Source organism: Bubalus bubalis, chromosome 18 (assembly GCF_019923935.1).
Source record: "Bubalus bubalis isolate 160015118507 breed Murrah chromosome 18, NDDB_SH_1, whole genome shotgun sequence".
In the NCBI taxonomy this organism is placed as follows: Eukaryota; Metazoa; Chordata; class Mammalia; order Artiodactyla; family Bovidae; genus Bubalus; species Bubalus bubalis.
The window spans coordinates 34,239,552-34,255,186 of record NC_059174.1 but is presented as its reverse complement, the minus strand read 5'-3'; the positions used below and the strand labels follow the sequence as shown (position 1 = coordinate 34,255,186).

The window sequence follows — 15,635 nt, the reverse complement described above, 5'->3', positions numbered from 1 at the left end:
CTACTCTTTGCTGGCCTCTCCAGACGTACAGAACTGTTTCCTCAGCACATCTCAACCTCCAGGCCTTTGTTCCTGCTGTTCCATCTGCCAGGAACGCCCTCCTCCCTGCTCCCACCACTCAAACCTACCAGCCCTGGCCTGAGCCACTTCTGCTGGTCCTTCCGGTGTCAGCCTAGATGTCCTGCCTTCCCTGTCTCCCAAGTCAGGCTGGTCTATGCCTCCATGTTCCTACAGCTCTTTGTGTCTCCAGAAACACATTGTGGAATTGGAGCCTGTTTACCTGTCAGACTCTCTTACCAGCTTGTGCGGACATGGGGATGAGAAAGGGAGGCCTTCAATGCTGTGTAAAGAGCTTGAACTTGCCTTGAGGGTGGCAGGCAGCTTTAGAGTAGCCGAGCGGCATGATTTGGAACCTCTCTGGTTTATGACTCTTTCTGCCCTAAATGGACTTCCCAAAACAGAACTTCCCAGGTGGCACAAGTGGTAAAGAATCCTCCTGCCAATGCAGGAGACACAATAGACATGGGTTTGATCCCTGGATCGGGAAGATCCCCTGGAGGAGGGCATGGCAACCCACTGCAATATTCTTGCCTGGAGAACCCCATCGACAAAGGAACGTGGAGAGCTACAGTCCATGGGGTTACAAAGAGTTGGACATGATTAAAACGACTTAGCGTGTGTGCACAAAACAGAATTGGTCTCAACTGCAAGTAGTTTTCATTCAAGCAGCAGCAGCCAGGAACTTAGTCTGAGGAAGGGTGTATGTGGGACCAGAGTGGGTGGGACGAGATAGTGGGGGGAGGGGAAGTCATTGTGTTTGTATTAAAATCCAGATGTCTCAAGGGAAGGGTATATTGATCCTCAAAGCCAAACAAAATAAAGAAATGTGTGCCCCACTCAAAAACCTCTGGCTGCTTTTCACCTGTTGTTGCATGAGAGGGCAGACCTTGTCTTCTCTCTGTGACAGCAGCTTGACTGATGCACTAGTCCAGACACCCACCCCCAGCCTGTTCTCCCACGTCCTGGTGGTGCTCTGAGAACTGTGCAACCCCAGAAGTCAGTCTCCCCCAGCTGGGGGGAGAGGAAAGAGCCCAGGCAGGCCATAAGCAGGTGAGGTACTAGGGCTGGGAAGTTTGCATCTCATGTCCAAGGGTGGGAGCCCTGGCCCTGCTGGACTCTGCTCTGTCTTGTGCAAGGGCCAAGACTGGGCAGCATGGACACGGGGACCTCCCCCAACCCTAGTCAGAGGCCTCTGAGATCGGTTGTCCGCTGGATCCCCTGAAGCCGCAGGACCCACCTTCTCCAACCCCAGGTCTCTGCCACCAGAGTCCACCCACCCTTCTGATCAGAGAGGACAACATTTGTCCAGAACTAAGCAGAGCTTTGGTGCCTCAAGGGCCTGGGTTCACATGCCCATCCTCATACTTTCTCAGTCTCTCACTCAGCAAGCATCCTTTGACCCCAGGTCCTGCCTGATCCTGGTATGGGAGATGCAGAGTGGGGTCAGGCTGATTTCCACTCTCAGAGAGCTTCTGAGAGGGGAAGAGGAATGCTGACTCCAGCAGTGCCAGCCTAGAGTGGGATGCACTGTCATGGGCAGAGCTTGGGCCAGGCCCAGAGAGGCAGGGAAGGCTTTCTGGAGGAGGATCCTCTGCGGAGCTTGAGGTATGAGCGGGAACTTTCCTTGGAGCAAGTGGGAAGAGGGGGAAGTTTGGGCAAAATCCCCCTAGATGAGAAGCAGGCAACATTTCACAGGAGTCACAGAGGGGCTGATGCTCTAATGAAGCGAGCAGTCCCCAACGTTTTCGGCACCAGCGACTGGTTTTGTAGAAGACGATTTTTCCATCGACTGGGGAGGAGGGAACAGTTTCAGGATGAGTCAAGTGCATTACATTTATTGTTCACTTTATTTCTTTTATTATGACATCAGCCCCACCTCAGATCATCAGGCATTAGATCCCGGAGGTTGGGGACACCTGCTTTAAGAGACATGACTGCCCATCAGCCTGGTTTGGGTTAAAGTCTCTTAGCAGTGAAAGAGGGCTTCCTAGATGGCACTAGAGGTAAAGAACCCTCCTCCCCATGCAGGAGATGTAAGAGACCCTGCTTCGATCCTTGGGTCAGGAAGATCCCCTGGAGGAAGGCATGGCAACCTGCTCTAGTATTCTTGCCTGGAGAATCCCAGGGACAGAGGAGCCTGGCGGGCTACAGTCCATGGGGTTGCAAAAGAGACACAACTGAAGCGATTTAGCACATAGCACAGCAGGGAGAGAAGGAGGCTGCCCGCCTGGGATGTGGTCACCCCTAGGGCTGAGCTCCAGCCCAGAAGGCTCAGGGCCTGCCTCAGAGTTCCTCCTGGACCTTCTTGCCCTTCTGCTTCTGCTGCCATTGCCCAAACTTGGTGGGAAGTATCTCTGCCCAGAGCTGCATTCGGGCCTCCCTTGGCTTCTGGTTGACCCGTGGCACCAGGCTGATTTCCAGGTATTCCTCCTCATGGTTGAATAGTGGCCAAAGAGGCAGCCCCTTGCCATTGGGGTCCCTGGGTGGGAGGAATGAATGAATGAAGACCAAGGCCTCCTGTATTGCTCCCAGGCAGGCAGCTCTAAGTAGTCCTAGGCCCAAAGCCAGGCAGGCCTGTTTGCTTACTCACCCTGTCCAGGCAAAGTTGGTCCACTGGGCCATCATGGTGAGGCTCAGTTGCTTCTCCTCCTCTGTGGCTTCTGGAAAGGCTGTGGGAAGGACAGACTTGGATCAGGTTCAGGTGGGTCCTGAAGGAGACTCCAGGGTCCCTTATGCTGACCTGAGACCTCTGTTTCTGCAAGCCCCTCTCCTCCCCTGGTGGAGCCAGAAACCTAAAGATCACCGGTCCGTCATCCTCACCCAACATGGAGCTCTCATCCGTGAGGAAAGGACCGCCGAACATGAAGGTCAACTCAGCCCCATGATCAGCCCGGACCCAGGCTGGCTTGATCTTCGCAAAAGAACTGGGTCGATGCTGGAACTCATAGAAAAAGATGGAGACCCCAGAATCTGTGGAGAGAGGGCTGGATGAGAGATGGTCACCCACAGCCTGATCAGGCAGTATCTTTGCTAAGCCAGGCTCATCATAGCACCAATACCAGTGATAATAATGATGACAAAATGATGAACAGCAAGCCTTTCCTGAGTACTTGCTGGATGTTCAGCACCAGTCCATGTGCTTTAAGTGCCATCATTCAGTTCATCCTCATAATAACCTATGGGTTAGATCATTACGCATTATGATTGCCATTTTATTTCTTTAAATTTTTATCTATTTGGCTGCACCAAATCTTGTTGTGGCATGCAGGATCGTTAGTTCCCCCTGACCAGGGATTGAACCCAGGTCCCCTGCACTGGGAGCCTGGAATCTTAGCCACTGGACCATCAGGGAAGTCCCTACTATAGCCAATTTAGAAATGAGAAAACGAGCCCAGAAGGGTTATGTATCTGCCCAAGGGGTCACAAAGACAGGAACTCAGAACTGTTCTAGGACTGTGTTAGGGTTTAGCCACAACAGGGGTCCGCAGTCTCCAGGATCGAATGCCTGATGATCTGAGGTGGAGGTGACGTCATAATAAATAGAAATAAAGTGTACAATAAATGTAATTGCTTGAGTCATCCTGAAACCACCCCCCTCCCACTCCTGGTCTGTGGAAACATTGTCTTCCATGAAAACAGTCCCTGGCGCCAAAAAGTTTGGGGACTGCTGAGCCATGAAGCTTGGAGGAAACAAGACTTTTCTCCCAGGAGGAAGGCTGAAAGCAGAAAAAATCACTCATGAGTCAATTGAATCCCAGAGAATTGGTGATAAGCCCTTCTGAGTGACCTCTGACAGGTCGCTGCATCTCTCTGTGCCTTGGTTTTCCCCTCTGCAGAGTGTCCTGCCAGAGTCTCCTCTCACAGCTGTGACAGTGCATCCCAGAGAGGAAGTGGTGAGTGGGGGAGCAGTGCAGCATGAGGCTGTGTCACCCGTGATAGCTCAGGTCCTGGGCTCAAGTGGGAAGGGTGGGACAGGTTAGACAGTGATAGGCCTACCTTGGAGGTCTCTTGCAAATTGCAACATGGGTAAGGTTATGATAATGTCACTTATCAATTCCTGGAAGGCTTCTCGCTTGGCTTGTCCATCTGAGCTGCTGCCTAGGTATTCCTTTATGATGGTGGGCATCACCTCAGTGGGCACATCCTGGGGCAAGAGGCCTTGTCAGATCCCACAGCCATGGAAGACCCTTCCAAGAAGTTCTGCATCCTCCTGTCTGGCGTTTTTCATATCCCAGGGCTCATGTGCCAGGAGGCTAGCCACCTGCCTTCCTTGGGGGTTCTAGATGATGTCTGGGTGGGAAGAGGTCAAATCTGGAGTTAAATGCTCGCCCTGCAATCATTGCTTGGCTGTGTGACCCCAGACAGGTTGCTGAATCTCTCTGAAAGTCAGTTCCTCCCTGTAAGGTGGTTTGGCAGCCTATGTGAATCACAGAGTTCTGGCCTAGAGCAGGCACTCAGTTGAAGTTAACTAGGAAGTTAGTGGAAGAATGAATCATGGGACTTCCCCCAGCTCCAGAGAGCAGTGATGAGGTTGTGTGAGTGAGGAGGGACTAGAGAGTCTTAAAGGAAGGAAATGTACATCGATTGAGCACCTCCTGGATACCAGACTCTTCCAATACAGCATCCAATATCTTCCTTAAACAGCTCACATGGGTGGGATGTAGCATCCCTATTTATGAGTGAAGAAATGGAAGGTTAACTGTGGACAAGCAGCCAGGGTCAGGATTTGACCTCAGATCCACCAGGTTTCGGGCATCCCAGGAGGTGCTAGTGGTAAAGAACCTGCCTGCCAATTCAGGAGACTTAAGAGATGCGAATTCGATCCCTGGGTCTGGAAGAGCCCCTGGAAGAGGGCATGGCACCCACTCCAGTATTCTTGCCTGGAGGATCCCAGGGACAGAGGAGCCTGGCGGGCTATAGTCCATAGTGTTGCAAAGAGTTGGACAGGACTGAAGCAACTTAGCACGCATGCACCACCTGGTTTCAGGTCTGGCAGTGCCATCTTAAGCTCTGGGATCAGATGACTGGCACAAGCTCTGCCTCTGCCCTTTACCCACCATGAGGCCTTGAGCCTCAGTTTCCTCATCTGTAACATGAGGATAATGAAAGTCCCTGCTTCACAAAGTTGTAATGAGGATTGGAGGATTTGAATGCCTGTCCTAGTGCTCAGCACAGTCCCTGGCAGAGAGTGTGTGCTCATTATGGGTAGTCTGTGATGAAAATGATGTGGTGATGCTCTTGCTTTGAGAACCATGTTGTGTCATGTCCAAGGGGATTCCTAGACAGAACTAAAATCCAACAGTTGCCCCCCAGGCTTGGTGGCAGGTAGGTAGCTGGGTGTTGGAGGGTAGGGGGTAGAGACTGTGTTGGGTTCAGCCCCACTGGACCACTCTTTCCTGCCTTTTTCTCACCATATAGGTCAAGAAGGGCCTCAAGATGGCCAGCATGTCCTCCAGGCTCAGTTGATCCATCTTATCCAGGAAACCCCAGCCCTGTGGAGACACCAAGGTCCTCTCAGTGCAGCCTCATCACGGCCCATGCCCCTCACCCTCACCTTCCCAGCCAGCTCCCAGCTTGGAGCAGGCCAGTGTTCACAGCCCTGTGACCATGAGCTCATTATGGAGCTGAGTGTGGCCAAACCCACTAGCCTGAAGACCTCCCTAAAAATAAACTTCTAATTCAGGAGGGAGGGAAAAGCACCAAATACAACAAGCAAGGGGTTAGCAGCAGTCTCGGAATTTGTTCAATATTTTCATAGAATAACATCAAGACCCCCAGGTCCTGTAGCAGGGGTTACAAAGAAAGTTCAAATGTTGTCTTTAAAATTCAATGTTGACTTCAGGAACTTCTCTGGTGGTCTGGTGACTGAGACCCTGCTTTCCATGCAGGGGGCCTGGGTTCGATCCCTGGTCAGGGAACCCCCATGCTGCAACTAAGAGTTCGCATGGTGCAGCTAAGACCTGACACAGCCAAATAAATAATAGAAATAAAATAAACAAATATTTCAAAAAATGTTGGCTTTACATGTTACAGTTTTAAAAGCCTGGTCTCTGGTTTAAGTCCCAGCTCCGCTACTTACTAGGTACATAACATGAACCAGTTACTTAAACTCTCTATGTCACAGTTTCTTAATCTGTAAGTGAGTAACAGTAGCTCAGTCATATCTGACTCTTTGTGACCCCATGGACTGCATAAGTCCATGGAATTCTCCAGGCCAGAGTACTGGACTGGGTAACCTTTCCCTTCTCTAGGGGATCTTCCCAACCCAAGGATCGAACCCAGGTCTCCCACATTTCAGGCGAATTCTTTACTAGCTGAGCCACAAGGGAAGCCCAAGAATACTGAGCTATGAGGAAAGCCCCTTTTAATCTGTAAAAGGAGTGACAATATCTTACCTCATGGGATTGTTATGAGAACTGGGTTAATGCATAAAGGCCTTGACAGAGTAAGCAGGATAGAAAGGTTAAAGTTATTAAAGTTATTTTCATGACTCCCAGACTCTTGGCTAATATTTGTAGTGGCAGGAACAAAAAATTCACAGATAAACAAACACAAAAAGTGTATACCCAAGAGGAGACGTTAATCTTCACTAGGAATTAAGGTACTAAACTAAAGGCCACATAAGCTAAAGTAGCAAAACTTTTTAAACAGTTGTTCTACAAGATCAATATACCAATTGCTCCTATACACTAGCAATGAATAATCTGAAGGTGACATGAAGAAAACAATTCCATTTACAATAGCATTGAAAAGAATAAAATACTTAGGAATAAATTTAATAAGGGAAGTACAAGACTGTACATTAAAAACTAGAAGACATAATTGAGAGAAATTAAAGAAGACTTAACTAAATGTGAAGATGTTCCATGTTCACGGATTGGATGACTTAATATTGTTAAAATGACAATACTTCCCAAATTGAACTAGAGAGTCAGTGTGATCCAATCAGAATCTCAGTTGCTTTTTTTTTCTTTTCAGGAATGGACAAGCCGACCACAATTCACATGGGAGTGCAAGGGACTCAGAACAGCTAAACAATTATTATGGACTGATTGTGTCTCCACATAAATACATGTGGAGTCATAATCCCCAGTACCTCAGAATGAGCTCTTGTGTAAAGATGAGGCCATTAGTCAAGTTCAGATGATTACAGAGGTAATCATTAGGGTGGGCTCTAGTCTAGTATCAGCTTCCCTGATGGTGCAGTGGGTAAAGAATCTGCCTGCAATGCAGGAGACACAAGAGTCACATGTTCAAGATTCCCTGAGTCAGGAAAATCCCCTGGAGAAGGAAATGGCAACCTACTCCAGTACTCTTTCCTGGGAAATCCCATGGACAGAGGAGCCTGACAGGCTACAGTCCATGGGGTCACAAAGAGTCAGAAGCAACTGAGCACAGAGCACTGTCTAGTATGTCTGGTGTCCTTGTAAAAGGGGGAATTTGCACAGAGATAGATGGGTCAGAGGGAAAGCCAGAGAGAGAACGCCATCTATAAGCCAAGGAATATACGAGGCCAACGGAAACATTAAAACGAGGCATGGATTCTCTCTCACAGCACTTAGAAGGAACCAATCTTGCTAACATCTTGATTTCAGACTTGTAGCCTCTAGGACTGTGAGACACTTAATGTCCATTGTTTAAGCCACTCAGATTGTGGTTCTTTGTTATGGCAACTCTGACAAAATAATATAGCAATCTTGAAAAAGAAGAACAGAGTTGAGGAATTCACACTTCCCAATTTTAAAACTTACTATAATACTGCTGTAATCAAGATACTATGGCAGTGGCATAAGGATAAATGAATAGAGTAGAATTCAAAGTCCAGAAATAAACTCCTTCATTCATGACCAGCTGATTTTCAATAAGGGCACCAAGACAGTTCAATAAGAAAATAATAGTTTTTTTCAACAGATCATGCAGGGACAAGAAGATACCATGTGCAAAAGAGCCCTAGCTCACACCATATACAAAAATTAACTTGAAATGAATCTAGACCTAAATATAACAGCTAAAACTATAAAATTCTGAGAAGTAATCATAGAGGTAAACCTTTATGACCTTGGATTTAGCAATCATTTCTTAGGTATGACAAAAAAAAATGGCAAGCAACAGAAGAACAGATAAACTTCATCAATTTTTTTTAAATTGTGTGACAAAGGATACTGTCAACAACGTGAAAATACAATCCACAGAATGGGAAAAATATTTGAAAATCATATATCTGGAATATATGAAAAATTTTACAACTCAACAATAAAAAGACAAATAATTCAATTTAAAAATGGGCAAAACAGAAGACAGTTCTCCAAAGGAAATACTAAAATGGCTGATAAGCACATGAAAAGATGTTCACCATTTTAGTCACTAGGGAAGTGCAACTCAAAACCACAATGAGATACCACTTCACACCCACTGGGATGACTACAATCAAAACAAAAGATATTAACAAGCATTGGCAAGGATGTGGAGTAATTGAAATCCTTACACATTGCTGGTGGGAATATAAAGTGGTGCAGCTACTTTGAAAAATACTTCAGCAGTTCCTGAAATGATTAAGCATAGACTTAATCCATGACCCACTGGTTCCATCCCTGAGTATATAACCAAGACCAATTAAGGCATATATTTGCACAAAAACTGGTACACAAACGTTCATAGTAGGGGAATCCATAAGAGCCAAAAAGGTGGAAACAACCCAACTGTCTACCAACTGATGACTGGATAAACAAATGTGGTGTATCCATACACTAAACTACTACTACTACTAAGTCGCTTCAGTCGTGTCCGACTCTGTGCGACCCCTACAGCCCACCAGGCTCCCCCGTCCCTGGGATTCTCCAGGCGAGAACACTAGAGTGGATTGCCATTTCCTTCTCCGATACATGAAAGTGGAAAGTGAAAGTGAAGTCGCTCAGTCGTGTCCGACTCTAAGTGACCCCATGGACTGCAGCCTACCAGGCTCCTCCATCCATGGGATTTTCCAGGCAACAGTACTGGAGTGGGGTGCCATTGCCTTCTCCCATACACTGAACTATTCAGCCATAAAAAAGAGGGAAGTACTGATATCCACTACAACATAGATGGCCCTTGAAAACATTATATTAGGTGAAAGAAGTCAGACACAAAACCCCAAATATTGTATGATTCTATTATATGAAATGTCCAGAAGAGGCAAATCCATAGATTTGACAGAGAGTAGATCAGAGACAGAGAGTAGATTCATGGTTGCCAAGTGCTGGGGTGGGGGCCATGGGGAGGGATGGGAAGTGACAGCTAAATGGGTATGGGCTTCTTTCTGCGTGATGGTGAAGCAAATGTTCTGGAATAAGATACGGTGATGGCTGCACAGCTTTGTGAGTATACTAAGAGCCACTGAATTGTACACTTTAAAGAGGTAACTTTTATGCTATGTAAATTATATTTTTTAAAAGTTGACATTTAAAAAATTGTGCTCTGCAAATGCTGGTTGGGTTGCAAGAAAGCCTGTAGATTCCAGGGACTTCACTGGTGGTCAAGTGGTTAGGACTCTGTGCTTCCACCACAAGGGGCCTGGGTTTGATTCCTAGTCGGGGAACTAAGATCCCCCAAGCCTCATAGCAGTCAAACTAAATGAAACAAAACCAAACAAAAAACCTGTAGACATTGCTGGTGGCAGTTTGAATCAGTGAAGTAATTTCAGAAAGTGCGGTACCAAAGCAACATGTAAGAAGTGGAGAGGTTTCCATTAGGAATACAGATTACTTTCCATGGCTAAAGCTTTCACCGTGGATACTTAGTAAACATCTAGTTGGCTGAAAATGTTATGGTTGTGCTCCTATGGAGAGTGGAGGGAACGCCTGCACTAGTGATGCGGTGAGCAGCCCGCTGAGTCACCAACCTGAGAAATATCTTTAGCTACAAAGTCCTGGGCACAGCGTTCCACACCAGACAGGTTTGCCTATGTCTTGGGAGCCAGCCAAGTCGGCTGTCTTTCACTGTTAACACTCACAATTCAATGTTGCAAGTGTGGGGGCACGGCTGCCTACCAGAGTCCAGGGCACTCTTCTGCTATTACACACACACACACACACACACACACACACACACCCCTGGACTGTAAACTCCTACAAACTTCAGTGAGTGTCAACATTGCTTAAGGCTTTCATCTAACAAGCACCCAAATGTCCCCCTGGGAATTAAATCCAAGGAAATAAGTCAGAGGACAAAGCTGTGGACATGAAGACGTTCACTGCAATATTACCTTCAGTGATTAAAATGAGAAGCTGCAGAAGCAATGAAATGAAGGAAAATTATGAGACAACCCTTTCTTTGTGGAAGGTTTTGCAGGCATTAAATTCATTCATTGTGAAGATGGGTGGAAGAGTGAGAATGAAATATGAGAAGATGCTTAGAAGGAAGGTATGACAGTGACACTGTGTGGGGTGTTCTGTGCACCTGAAAAGGACTGGAAGGCACGTGGGCCACGATGTCTCCCAGTGACTTGACATTGTCAGAAACCTGGGAATCTTGGGGGCTTGGTCTCTCAGGTACAGAGTCACACAAACTAGTCTCATAGAGCCTGATTCATAAACCAGACACCAAGGCAGGAATATACCATGGATCAGTACTTCCTAGAAAGTACAAAAATGTGGTCCCTAAGAAGGAAATATTTGCTTTGAGAAAATGAAACTGGGTCAGCCTCTGCTTCCTCACCCATGAGACAGAAGGGTCTGAGCTCACAGCACATAGAGATGATATCAGGGTGGGAGAGAACCACGTGGGGCAGGGAGGGCCTTGAAGGGCACACTCACCCTGGGGATGAGCCAGCCAAACTCGTGGTTGTTGACACCGAAGAGGAAGGGCACAGAGGGGAACTGCCTCTCCCTCAGGAGCTCCTCAGGGCTCTTGGGAAAGAAGGTGCCGTCGATGTTGTACAAAGCTACTTTTTTCTGCAGGAGAAAACAAAGCAGAGAGCCTCCCAGTCAGGCCCTCAACAGATGGGACCCTAGAGATCCCTTGGCTGCCTGCCTGGGTGGCTGAGCCTTAAGGAGAAGAGAGGGGATGAGATCACCAAGGTGAGAAGACTGGAGGGAGTCGGGAGACCAGGCCCATGATGCTTTTAAGCTGTCTTCTTTGCTAGAAGACCCTCAGGACTGGGGTGGCCCCCCTCTTCATGCCCCCAGACCCTTCGCCTCCTGGGAAGCTGCCTCACCCTACACTGATGATTGGCCCTCTGCTCCTGCAGGCACTGGACAGAATCCTCTCTGTGTCACTGCCCACTGCCATTCCCCAAGAAGTGAGCATACCAACTTGTAGGCAAGGATCATCTCCTCGCTCGTCTTCTGCCGAAGGCACTGCACCATCTCAGCCGAGGAGTCAGAGTTGCAGGCCAAGGAGTCTGCGAGGGTCTGGGAAAGACAAAAGTGTCTTGACTCCCTCTCGCCCATCAGTGCCCACTTCCAGCCCTCTGCCTCCCACAGAGGATGAATTTGTAGGAGAAACGGGTCAATGATGTAAGAGAACAGGACCTTGACACTGGCCAGAGATCTACCACCAACTCAGATAAGCTTTCCTTGCCCACCAGCTTGGGTGGTCCCCAGGCACTCCATGTGTCCCCCATTACGTCATTACTGTCACTATCTGTGTGTGTGTGTCTGGGTCCCCTCTACCCCTGTGAGAACTGTGTCATTATCTAATTAACTCTAGTCCCAGAGTCAGTGGGCTCAAAAAAGTTTTATGGAGTAAGGGAAGGAGGTGATGCTAGTTATAAAGAACTTGTCTGCCAGCGCAGGGGATGTGAGAGATGTAGGTTCGATCCCTAAATCTGGGAAGATCCCCTGGAGGAGGGTACAGCAACCCACTCCAGTATTCTTGCCTGGAGACTGCCATGGACAGAGGAGTCTGGTGGGCTATAGGCCACAGGGTCCCAAAGGATTGGACACAACTAAAGTGATTTAGTATGCAGGCACATAAGGAAAGGATAGAGGGTTTAGGTGGGGAGGGAGTCATGTGTGCGCTACTCTGGCAGGGAGGGGACCATGGTTGGTGCTGAGGCTGGAGCAGGGTCAGGTAGCCCGTGAGGCTGGAGGGATGGCTTCAGGGACCATGTCACACCCTAGGAGCTCTGGCGGTTTTCCCTGAGTTCTCACTGGTCATGTGTTTCCTTCAGCCTAGTGTATCCCTCTCTTCCAGCAAGGAGCTGGCTACTGGTTAACACCTCCACCTTGGGACTCCAAGAGCAAGCATAGGGCAGGTGTACATGGGGTGAGAGAGTGAAAGAAATGCAGACCTGAGCCAGGAGCCAGGGGTTAGGATCCAGTAACCCTGGTATGGTGATGATTCCACTCTGTGCTATAGCTCTGTGGAACAACCCTGCAGCCAGCGGGGACAGGACCTGAGGGCAGTGTGGAGGACAGATGGCTGTCAGAGGAGGGCAGAAGATCTGGGAGGTCTGGGACTACAGGAGATACCAATGCTGGCTCCCTCCCTGGGGTGACTCACCAGGGCAGAGACGACAGAGGCCCCGCTGGATTCACCAAAGATGGTGACAGAGTTGAAGTCACCCCCAAAGGGGGTGATGTTCCCCTGCACCCAGCGCAGAGCAGCCACGACGTCAAGGAAGCCCCAGTTGCCAGGAGCGTGCTTGTCCCCAGTGCTGGCAGTTGGGTGGGGCAGTGGTTAGGGCCGGTTGGATCCCTTGACAGATCTTCCTCAGCCTCTGAAGTTTTGCTCTGAATCAGCCCCTGGGATGCCCCACCTTCCCTTGCTCCTCAATCTGGCCTGGCTATGAACGACGCCAGGTAGCCAGATGCCCAGTATGTGGGATGGGTGGGCCTGGCTGGGCAACCCGCCAGCTTTGGCTCTCCAGTGGCTTCTGGAACGTGTTGTTCCTTGACCCTACAGACTCTGTTGACCCACAGGCCAGGAGCCAAAGTCTTGTGTCCAGAGGCCCAAGTCAAACCCTGGCTTTGGCTAAGCCCCTCCCCCAAGGGGGTGGAGCCTCAGTTGACTTCTCTGCCCAGCACCCTGCTTGCCTGGGACCCGGTCTCGCTTCGAGTTCCGGACCCTCACCCTGTGCAGTCACTGCCCTCCGCCAGGCCTGCTGCCTCACCTGAAAAAGCCAAGGAAGCCCAGGCGGTACTGGACTGTGACCACGACCACGTCCCCATAGGCGGCCAGGGCAGACCCATCGTGGGAGATGGCGGTGCCAGTCACGAGAGAGCCCCCGTGGAACCACACCATGACCTGCAGAGACAGCCGTGAGTCAGTGATCGCGGCTGCCCATTGACTGGCTCAGAGCATTCTGGGGACTCCTGGAGCGCTTTCGAAGAGGGGGTGGGGAGAAGTCAAGCCTGGCCGCGCTGGCTGGGTGGACAGGGCCCTCTAGGCAGCTCACTGGCCTTCCTGCAACCGAGGGGGCCTCAGCCGGGCTGTATATGTTGAGGATCAGGCAGTCCTCCGAAATGGGGAAGGTCTGGTGCTTTCCGTCCAGCGTAAATCTGCTGTTGTTCATTATCTCCGGATCCTGTGGGCACCTGTAGCGGAGGAGGAGCCCGAGGGCCAATGGGTCAGCCCCACCAGCCCAGGTAGCTGGACCCCTGCCACCTGCCTGCCTGCCCACCTCCGCGGGGCTACTCACATGGCGTGGGCCCTGCTGGCATCTCGCACGCCCTCCCAAGACTCCGCTGGGCGTGGGGCCGAGAACCGGTGGGGCCCCAGGGGCGGCTGGGCGAATGGGATGCCCAAGAAGACGTTCACAAGACGGTCTGTGCCCTTCACGCCCACCTGCCGGCCTCCCACACGGCCCAGGGGTGTGTCCACTTCAGGCTGAGTGACCCCCGGCCCTGAGGGCAGGACAGAGGGGCTGTGGGTGAGTGTGCATGGGGTGGCAGATGGACCCACTAGTCTGCTCTCTGAGCACCTCCTCTGCCAGGTGGGGTTCTGAGCACTCTGATGAACTGCCCCAGCCTGCCTGTGAAACGGGTCTTGTGACTACCCGCTAAGTCCTCTCCCCACCTCTCCTCCAGATTGAGTCAGTTCCCCCTAGTGAACAAGCTAAACCACCCTGCGACCCACAGACCTGCCAGGTGGGCAGTGGGTGGTGGACTTGGGCTGGCCACTTGCCCTCTCTTAACTCTCACCTGCTGAATAAGGTGTGACAACCTTATCTTTTTGTTTTTTCTGTTCTGATAATTTGACATCTGGCTTGCTGGCCCTGCCCTCCCAGGGCTAGCCAGTTCTTAGAGATGGTAAACCACTCACTGAGACATGTGCCCTTCACAGTCCATCCAGAGGCCATGCCCCTGGCCCCTGCCACCTCTGGGCACCCTCATACTCCTGGCAACTAACCACCTGCCCTTATCAGTGTAAGGCCAGGTCCTGGACAACTAGGGACAGCCCCGTGCCCCAGAACCTACTGAAACCATTCCAATGAGCTAACCCAGACCTACTCTGCCTGTCTCACCTGTTCCTCCCACAGGAAACAATGAAAGCTCTCATCCACATCCCTCCCCACCCTGCTCATTTCCTCTGCCTCCTGAGGGACCCCTGCTTCCCTGAGTGGCCCTGTTTCTAGGGAATGGCAAGTAAACTTTCTTTCTTATGATAATCATTTCTATGTCTGTGTCTTACCTATTAAATGAAATCCTAGGAACTCTTAAAAACATGACAAATTGCACTTAAAAATGGTCAAAATGGTAAATTTTATGTTTTGTATATTTTATCATAATAAAAAAAAGAGGTGGGTAGCATTACCCGGATGGTTGCCCCTGCCCAGAGAGGATGTTCAACCCTTGGCATTCTGGTGAACAACTGAACAGAACAGAGGGCTCCTTCTCTGAGCAGGCTGCCCACTTTCCCTGTCCCTACCCGACTCTTGCCCCTTGCTCCAAGTCCTCCCACCAACCCAGAAGCTCCCACCTCTGCAGGCCCTGCGGGTGTGTCTTACCAGTGTCTGTAGCAGAGAATGCCAGGAGCAGACAGGCCACCCCGACCAGGACCCTGGACCCGGTTCTTACCACTGTGCCCATGCTTCTTACTCACACTCAACTGTGGGCAGAAGTGGTGGAAGGTAGAACAATGTCCCTGCCCTTTGGCACAGCCTATCTCTAAATGGTTGTTAGGAAAGCCTCAGCAGACCGCCCCAACCTGACTGGTAGCCAGTCCAAAGACCCAGAGTCTTCCAGATTGGGGGAGGAGGGACGTGGGGCTGGGAGAGCAGCCCTGCCAGCAGGAGGAGCCTGGGTGATATGACAGCCCTAGGCAAGGGAAGGTGCTCTGCAACCCTGGGTTCAAGTTCCAGCTCTCCTGACACCAAGACTTCCAGGACACTTTGTACACTTACTGCAAGACACACATATCACCTACCTGAGTGAGTAGTGGACATGACCCTGGTGCCAGTCCTGCTCTGAGTGAGCCAGCTCACTGGGGTGGGGGTCACTGTCTGGTCCTGCCTGCTGGAGGGGCACCTGAGCTCTGCAGCAGGGTAGAGGCAACTGGGGTTGATGTCCCCTTTAAAAAAAAAAAGTATTTATTTATTTTTGGCTGCATCAGGTCTTTGTTGTGCAAGCAAGATCTCCTGGCTCAGGAGTTGGGGG

The 15,635-nt window shown here is 50.1% G+C and overlaps 1 protein-coding gene across 2 annotated transcripts; it reads right to left on the bottom strand.

Annotated features, from left to right (window-relative positions):
• Positions 1-1,891: 1,891 nt before the first annotated feature.
• CES3 (carboxylesterase 3) lies at positions 1,892-15,220 on the bottom strand. Of its 2 annotated transcripts, XM_006072078.4 has the most exons (13): positions 14,987-15,220; positions 13,679-13,883; positions 13,436-13,574; positions 13,151-13,284; positions 12,541-12,694; positions 12,329-12,433; positions 11,346-11,447; positions 10,851-10,988; positions 5,472-5,552; positions 4,057-4,204; positions 2,881-3,030; positions 2,651-2,729; positions 1,892-2,539 (listed from the first exon to the last, which is right to left on the bottom strand). In XM_006072078.4, the coding sequence occupies exons 1-13, from the start codon at positions 15,066-15,068 to the stop codon at positions 2,344-2,346; spliced, it is 1,713 nt and encodes a 570-aa protein (XP_006072140.3). In that variant the 5' UTR covers positions 15,069-15,220; the 3' UTR covers positions 1,892-2,343. The 2 variants fall into 2 exon arrangements, with proteins under 2 accessions (XP_006072140.3, XP_006072142.1); XM_006072080.4 differs by lacking the exons at positions 13,679-13,883; positions 14,987-15,220 and having other exon boundaries at positions 13,440-13,573.
• Positions 15,221-15,635: the final 415 nt, after the last annotated feature.

What these genes read in the sequence shown, in the direction of transcription:
- CES3 (XM_006072078.4), bottom strand. Translation starts at nt 15,068, where the DNA reads ATGGGCACAGTGGTAAGAACCGGGTCCAGGGTCCTGGTCGGGGTGGCC. An exon ending in TGATCCTTGCCTACAAGTTG is followed by an intron (nt 10,989 to 11,345) that starts GTATGCTCACTT and finishes TTTCTCCTGCAG; the next exon opens with AAAAAAGTAGCTTTGTACAA. An exon ending in GGCCCTTCTTGACCTATATG is followed by an intron (nt 4,205 to 5,471) that starts GTGAGAAAAAGG and finishes CTCTTGCCCCAG; the next exon opens with GATGTGCCCACTGAGGTGAT.